At 53.8% G+C, this 8,013-nt stretch overlaps 1 protein-coding gene across 1 annotated transcript; it reads left to right on the top strand.

Moving 5' to 3' along the window:
* Positions 1-726: 726 nt before the first annotated feature.
* BGN (biglycan) lies at positions 727-5,175 on the top strand (the record flags this gene model as incomplete). Its single annotated transcript, XM_080718663.1, has 7 exons — positions 727-967; positions 1,251-1,363; positions 1,884-2,097; positions 3,187-3,297; positions 3,484-3,577; positions 3,691-3,829; positions 4,978-5,175. The coding sequence occupies 7 exons, from the start codon at positions 727-729 to the stop codon at positions 5,173-5,175; spliced, it is 1,110 nt and encodes a 369-aa protein (XP_080574789.1).
* Between the last annotated feature and the right edge of the window lie 2,838 nt (positions 5,176-8,013).

The raw sequence follows: 8,013 nt of genomic DNA, 5'->3' as shown, positions 1-8,013 counted from the left end.
CCAGAATGCATGAACCACGGGCACAAAAGGGAGGGCAAGGGCCAATCTGGGAGCCTCAGGCTCTGTGGGACATGGTCCTGGGGAGCAGAGGGGAGGGAGGACAGTGTGCTCAGAGCTGCCCATGGCATTGGAGGATGCCCCTCTTTCTCCAGCTCATCACCCAGGTCTCAGTCTCCAGATCTTCTCTGAGAAATATGAGCATGGTATAAGGGCTGGAGGTGGGAAAGGAGATGACTCATGGTCACCTAAACTAACTCATCATGTCTGATAGCCCAGAAACCCAAATTCTCTCAAGGGATTGGCCAGAGCAGCCTTCAGGGCAGACAGCTGGATTCTCCCTCTGCCTCTCACTTGGCCTCACTGGCCTACCACCCCAAGGCAGGCTCAGCTCACTCAGGGGCAGGTGGGGGCCACAGATTGGCAGATTACAAAGGCATTGAATTGCCTGGTAAAACCTGGCCTGCCTGGAAGGGGGGGGAGTGGAAAGAGATGCCCCCTGGCCAACATGAACTTCCATCCTATCTGGTGCCTCTTACTCATGCTCTCTCCCTCTACCACCTCCTTCCCAGGTCTGTCTGTCCCTGGTAAGGGATAGGTGACATGGTGCCCACATGTACACTGCACACAAGCTTCTGGTGCTAGAGAGACTGTCAGGCTGGGGCCCAAAGGGTGGGAGCGGTATTGATGGATGGCCCCTCCTCACCCTTGGCTCCAGGCACGTCTACCATGCAGCCCCTGTGGCTCCTCGCAGCTCTGCTGGCCCTGAGCCAGGCCCTGCCCTTTGAGCAGAAGGGTTTCTGGGACTTCACCCTGGATGATGGACTGCTCCTGATGAACGATGAGGAAGCTTCAGGAGCCGACACAACCTCAGGAGCCCCGGACCTGGACTCCCTCACACCCACCTTCAGCGCCATGTGTCCTTTTGGCTGCCACTGCCACCTACGGGTTGTTCAGTGCTCTGACCTGGGTCAGTCTCTGATCAGTCAGGCTTGGGGGAGCATGCCTGTAGGGTCTATGTCCATCCTGTGGAATGGGTGTGCACAGAACGGGATGGGGAGACAGAGAGCCCGAGCAGATTGGGGGATGTGAGTGTGTGAGGGTATCCTGCCATCTGTCTGCCAGTAAGTGAAGTAGCAAGCAGTCTTTGTGTTTGTGCCAGTATCCCTGTGTGTGTCTCTACCCTTTCACACTGGTGATGCTAGCAGGGCAGGCAGCCTCGTATTCATGTTGGTGATGGTGCTGGTCCCCAGGTCTGAAGACTGTGCCCAAGGAAATCTCGCCTGATACCACACTGCTGGACCTGCAGAACAACGATATCTCTGAACTCCGCAAGGACGACTTCAAGGGCCTTCAGCACCTCTATGTAAGCCTCTTCCACCTCGCCCCTTCTGAGGAGCGGGGAGGAGTTGGGAGATCTGCAATGGAATGGGATGCACATATACACTCAGGTGTCAGAGGAGCCTGGGGACCCATGGAGTCCTAAGTGAAGTCCACAGTCAGCTATGGTGGGATCTCCCAGGGTCATGGGTTACAGGTGTGGGGCAGAACAAGATCACCCAGCTCAGCTTTTTGGCTAAAACATCATTATCTTATTGGTTCCTATAGCAACACAGAAAGATTTCATTATAGCCAGCATGCAAATGGGGAAACTGAGGTACAGTGAAACAGCAGGCTGTGTTAGGCAGTAATGGTGCTGCCAGGGTTTGGAGCTGGGCACTATGTCCATGAACACAGACTGACCTCCTTGAGACTGAGCCCGGTTCAAACATCTCTCAAATGCCATCAGTGGCAAGATCGGGAGAGGCAGAGGAAGAGGAAGGCAGGAAAGGGGATGTGGGGCAGGGTGCTGGGGGACTTTAACTCCTCTGGCTGCCTTGCCTCAGGCCCTTGTCCTGGTGAACAACAAGATCTCCAAAATCCATGAGAAGGCTTTCAGCCCCTTGCGGAAGCTGCAGAAGCTCTACATCTCCAAGAACCACCTGGTAGAGATCCCTCCCAACCTACCCAACTCCCTGGTGGAGCTGCGCATCCATGACAACCGCATCCGCAAAGTGCCCAAGGGTGTGTTCAGTGGACTCCGGAACATGAACTGCATTGGTAAGTGCAGCCCCTGCCCATGACCGTCCCACCCTGCTGGTTGCAGAAAGGCATAAGGAAATGAAGAAGAGGCCCTAGCCAGAGTGGCTGGGTCCTGGGCTGAACAGCACAATCATTGAGGAACTCAATAGATCTCACAGACCATTTCAGACACTTATCTCAGGGAAAGGGAAAGGAAGACTTGTAGTATCTTTAAAGGCTCAACTTAAAAAAAAGTATTGAAAACTGTCTAAAGAAAGTCAGGCAAGCCGGGTGTGGTGGCGCATGCTTGTAATCCAAGTACTTGGGAGGCTGAGAGGATTAGGAGGATTCCAGGTTTGTGGCCAGCCTCAGCTACTTTGTGAGGCCCTCCTCAACTTAGTGAGATTCTGTTTCAATATAAAGGATAAAAATAGGGCTAGGGTGTAGCTCAGAGGTAGAATGTCCCTGGGTTCAAGCTCCAGTATTGGAAAAAAAGTCAGGCAGGTCGGATGTGATGGCACAGGCCTGTAATCCCAGGATTTGGGTGGCCAAGACAGAAGGATGGCAGGTTGGAGGACAGCTTCAGAATTTATCAAGGTACTCCACAATATAGTGAGACCCTATTTCCAAAAAAATAAAATAAAATAAAATAGGGATGGAAGTGTGTAGAATGCCTCTGGGTTCAATCCTCAGTGCCTCAAAAAAGAAAAAGGTGCCATTTCTCAACAAATCCTCAATTTGGGTGATCACCATGGCCAAAAGAATATGCAGGATGACTGGGCTGGCAGAAAATGGAGAAGGGCTCAGGCAGTGTGGGCTGCCATGGCCAGCCAGAGGAGATATGCAGCTTCTGGGGGCCCTGTCATCATGTCTGGGTCACCTTCCTTTTCTCTTGCTTCCCTGCCACCAGAGACCAAAGTCAGGGCTAAAGGTCCTCGGGGTTGGTGTTCTGGAACACTGGGAGTTTACATTCAGCCAAATAAATTCATGGAACTGCCTTGAGGAGGAAGTAGAGAGCCAGAAATTATCAGGGCCCATCAGGCAAGCCTGAGCCCAGTAACGTACAGAACATGGTGGTATTTGGGATATCACCCACTGGCTCCAGAGCTGAAAGGGACTCTCTCCTAGAGATGGGCGGGAACCCCCTGGAGAACAGTGGCTTTGAACCTGGAGCATTTGATGGCCTCAAGCTCAACTACCTGCGCATTTCAGAGGCCAAGCTCACCGGCATCCCCAAAGGTAGGAAAGTAGCCCTTTTTTCTTTGTACCCTGCCTCGCAGATGGGGTAGAGTTGAAACCCACCTAGTCTGCTTGAGGTAGAACTCAGAAGAGCCCTCCCCTCACCTGAGGCTGAGAGAGGGTTCCTACTCCACCACTTCCCTGCCACACTGGCATTCACTTCTGAGCACCCCTTTTTGTGGACAGATCTTCCCGAGACCTTAAATGAACTCCATCTAGACCACAACAAAATCCAGGCAATCGAGCTCGAGGACCTGCTTCGCTACTCCAAGCTGTACAGGTGGGGCTGGGATAGCAGGCTGGGTGAGGGGTGGCGCCTGAGTCTTCCAGTGCCCCATCCCACGGTGCTTCTCCCCTCCAGCTCATGAGAACCTTTCATTTGCCTGTCTGCAGGCTGGGCCTGGGCCACAACCAGATCCGGATGATCGAGAATGGGAGCCTGAGTTTTCTGCCCACTCTGCGGGAACTGCACTTGGACAACAACAAGCTGTCCAGGGTCCCCGCTGGCCTCCCGGATCTCAAGCTCCTCCAGGTGAGGGACTGGTGTGGGCAGCCCTCAGGCATCAGCTTCTCTAAGACTGGGTCTGGGAGATGTGGCCTGCGCCCCAGAGCTGTCCTTTGGCTCTCTGCTTGTCCTTTTCAGGGTTCCAGGATATAGGAAAAGGACAGGACCTGGCCATACAGCTGGCTACTCACTTCTCTCTGGGTCCCATTCCTTCTTCTAGAAAGAAACAGTACTCATTCTCCTTCCCTCAGTGCCAATACTCTGTACTGAGACCATGCCCTCCATCCCTGGCTTGGCTTCCAATCACATGGGCTAACACATTCTTGTCTAGCCCTGCCCTGAGCTTCATTCTCTTCCTCAGCTCCATTTCCTGTGGTAGAAGCACCGCCATCCTTATCAGCTCTCCAACTGAGCCCAGTTTGGGCCAAGCTCGCCCTCTAGCGGCCAGTGACCTCTCCGCCAACATAGGGCTCTTAATTCAACCTCCTGGGCCTCACTTAATCCCTTCTGCTTCTCCCCAAGAGAGCAGCTTTGGGGATGGAGGGGGGATGCTGCTAGAGGGCAAGCACCACAAAGAACTGGAGGAAGAGGAGGGCATCCTGAAGACTTTTTCTCCTCCCCTGCCCCACGGGTCTCTAGAGTGAAAGGATGCTTCCCTGGGGGGAAGACCTGGAGCCCAGGGAAAGCAGAGAAAGAACCAAGGGAACTCTGTGAGCCTAAGGTGTCAGTCAACTTTATTGTGTGGCTGTCATGCCATAATCAGCGTTTGCTTCCTACAGCCTCACTCTACCAAACACAATCCCTATGATACCCTCAGTTCATCCCCCAAGTGTCCCCCATCTCCCACACATTCCAGCTGAGCCCCTTATCCTGGTCCCTTGTCACATGTCAGTGCCCTAATCCTGACTAGCACTCACCTAATATACCCAAACTTTAGTTTCTTCTTTCCAAATATGGGGGACTCCCAAAATAGCTCCCAAAAGGAAGTATGTCTATAACTACAATGAAACCAATGCCCAGGAAGCAACCAGTGGGACTGGCATAGAGGTGGGCCTGGATCCCTTTTGTATCTGCCATCAATTTGGCCTTCGACCCACAACACCTGCTCAGGCTGGAACAGGTGGGGGAGGACTGATCTCTGACCTCTAGCCTCAACCATGTCCCTATGCCCCTAGGTGGTGTATCTGCATTCCAACAACATCACCAAGGTGGGCGTCAACGACTTCTGTCCTGTGGGCTTCGGGGTCAAGCGGGCCTACTACAATGGCATCAGCCTCTTCAACAACCCTGTGCCATACTGGGAGGTGCAGCCAGCCACCTTCCGCTGCGTCACCGATCGTCTAGCCATCCAGTTTGGCAACTACAAGAAGTAGATGCAGTGGTGGTCACTATGGTGGCCTTGGTGGGGGTATTTGGGGAACACAGACAGACATCCCAGAGGGGAAGGCAAAGTGAAGAAGTAAAGGTCCCCACCTTTGGTCCCATTGCAGCCTCTCCCTGGCTCCCAAGCATGCAGGTGGATATAGGTCCTGACCCCATCACCTGCCCCCTAAGCTTCAGAGCTGCCCTGCTCACCCACTGTGGTTACTCAGAGGTGCCCCTACAAAACTTTTTTCTTGTTCACTCTGAAACCCAATCGTCCAATGCTCTAGCCCTAGGAAATCGATTTATAGGTGTGTGGGGTGGGAGGGGTTAGGAGGATAGGAACAATGGACTCTGCCATGGCCAACACACGGTCCATGCTTGTATTTCTCTTCTTCTCATCTCCTTTTAGTCTTCCAGTTCTTCTAGGCCCCATCTGCTGCACTTAGCCTCCAGTGCCCCCACTTCATCAAGTTCATGGCCTATTTGGGCCACTTTGCTCTACTGGCACATGGAGCAGTTTTCTCTCTCAGCCTATGCTGTTTCCTGACGTTTTTCTTCTTTCTGTGCTCAGTGACCTATCCCCTACCATCTTTCTGGACCCCCCCCACACACTGACTGACTCTCTGGGAGCAGCTGCCTCCTTGGCTGTCTTGTCCAAGTCTTTACCCCAATCCTGGAAGAGCCTGGAAGGTGAAGGCCCAGAACCCTGCATAGATTTCCCCAGAAAAGGCCCACCATGGCACCAGAGTTCTGAGCACCGGTTTTCATTGGCTCCCACCCTCACCCCATAATGGCTGGGTCCCTTCCCTCTCACCTCCTGGTCCCTGCTGTGGTGGGGGCTGTGTGCAGTCACACCTAGCTCAAGGAGGGCTGCTTCTGAGGTTGATTGTCTTTCAATTAAAGAAACACCATGCAATACAGCTCTGTGTGGCAGTGTTCCTAGGATGGCGCTGGAACCAAGGGGACATCAGAGGCATGAGGGACTACCTTCAGCCAGCTCCCAGGCTTTGCCTCTCCATCCCCTCCCTGAGCCCCTGTGCTTCCTCTTCATTGCTGCCCCTGCCCTCAAAGAAGGGTCCCTGTTACCCTCAGCTCCAAGGCTGGAAAAGAAATCCCCAGGTGCTGGGGCACAAGGGCCAGGGCTGGCAGCTTCCACCTTCTCAGCCATCCTTGGGCCAGGTTCTAGAAACAGGCTATGACCAAGATGACACTGCCCCCCCACCCAAAGTAGAACAAGCATTTGTCGAGCACCTGCTGGCTGTGGGGCCCCTTCCCGTCAGGAGGGAAGCCTGAATATCCAAGAGGCACCCTGCCTCCCTGTCTCAATAGAGTTGGGGGTGGGGACTCAGAATAAGGCTAAGTCCTGGCTGTGGTCTGGCCTGTGTGCAGCACCCGAGGTAATGCTTGGGAAGTGGCAGAGGGGACTGGGCCCATGGAGTCAGGTCAGTGTGCTGGCCCCTCCCCCGAGCCATGCTGGCCTGATTCTACCAGCACTCCCAAAGTGCTCACTGGGAGCCAGGAGAGCCAAGTGCAGGTTACAATGTGAGGGCTCTGGATCCTGAGAGAAGAGCCAGCTCAGGGCTGGGGAAGCCTGTTCACTGGAGACACAAGACTGCCCTGGAAAGGGATAGTCTCCAGAGCAATGCCTGCTTGGAGGCAAGCCCAGTGGGCTGAGGTGGCCCAGGCTAAGCCTGCATGAGGGGCCTCCTGCTCAGCTGGTGGGATCTGGGGTTTCCTGGGTAGCCCAGGGCAGCCAGCTGACAAAAATAGCAAACAGGGTGCATGTGAGTGACAGCCTGAAACAGGCAGAGCTCAAAAGCGCTACATGTGGCTCCTTGCACAGTCTGGCCTAGCATCAGAGGCGCCTGCGTCCCCAGGTTTCTCCTTTTTGGGACGGGCGGCGCCACTCAGCGTGGTGGCCCAGCGATAGAATGTCACCCGGCAGCATCATAGCACTATTCTGGGGCATGTGCTCCACAGCTCGGCAATCTCTGCTGAGCTGGGCATGCACCGGGCAAGGGCGCTGGCTGAGGGCCAGGAGCCAGGGCCTCCGTCAAGTCTCCTCGATGGTGGGGAGCAGGGGCAGCCAGCACCAGGATATGGCAGAGATGCCAAGATGGAGGCTTCAGCCCATCTCTCTATGGGTGTGTCTGGGGCTCATGGTCTGCGATGTGGGTCTGACATGGCCCCTGGGCTCTCTGTCTTCTCTTCCTGCCCTCTTCCCTGTCTGGTCACCCTTCCTTTCCCGTCTTCCTCTCATTTCATGAAACTTCACCAAGCCCATCCTCTGCCTGTCCCAACTCAGGGGTATGGTAGGTTGTGGGGCCATGATAAGCTTTGGGGGGCAAGTGTCAGAAGAGTGGAACCAGAGGCCATGAACTACCCAGGCAGGGGCACAGAAGTGGGCAGGCCTTGTGGGTGGTGGTGGAAAGGTGGGCTCCATTCTCAGAGAACTTGGTCTTGACTACAGTGTGAAGATTAATTCCTTAGACTCATTCTACTATGAAATGTGTCGCAAACTATTAGCCGGGCATGGTGGCACACACCTGTAATCCTAGCACTTGGGATACTAAGAGATGAGGATCGCAGGTTGGAGGCCAGTGCGTAATAACTTATTGAGACCCTGTTTCAAAATAAAAACAAAAAGGGCTGAGGGCACTCCCTTGGTTCAATCCCCAGTATCAAAAATTTTTTAAAAGCTATTAGATAATAATAATGATTTATAAAAAACTCGCAGTAATATTAAGGTTATCTCTGCATGCTAGCGACCCCCACATTCATATTTGGAAAGTAGGGTTATGCTCTGAGCCCCAGTTGCAGTCTCAAGAAGTTCCAGGGTGGCAAAA

Source organism: Muscardinus avellanarius, assembly GCF_963383645.1.
Source record: "Muscardinus avellanarius genome assembly, chromosome: X".
In the NCBI taxonomy this organism is placed as follows: domain Eukaryota; kingdom Metazoa; phylum Chordata; class Mammalia; order Rodentia; family Gliridae; genus Muscardinus; species Muscardinus avellanarius.
Note: the sequence above shows the minus strand (reverse complement) of the source record. Positions and strands in the feature narration are given on the sequence as shown.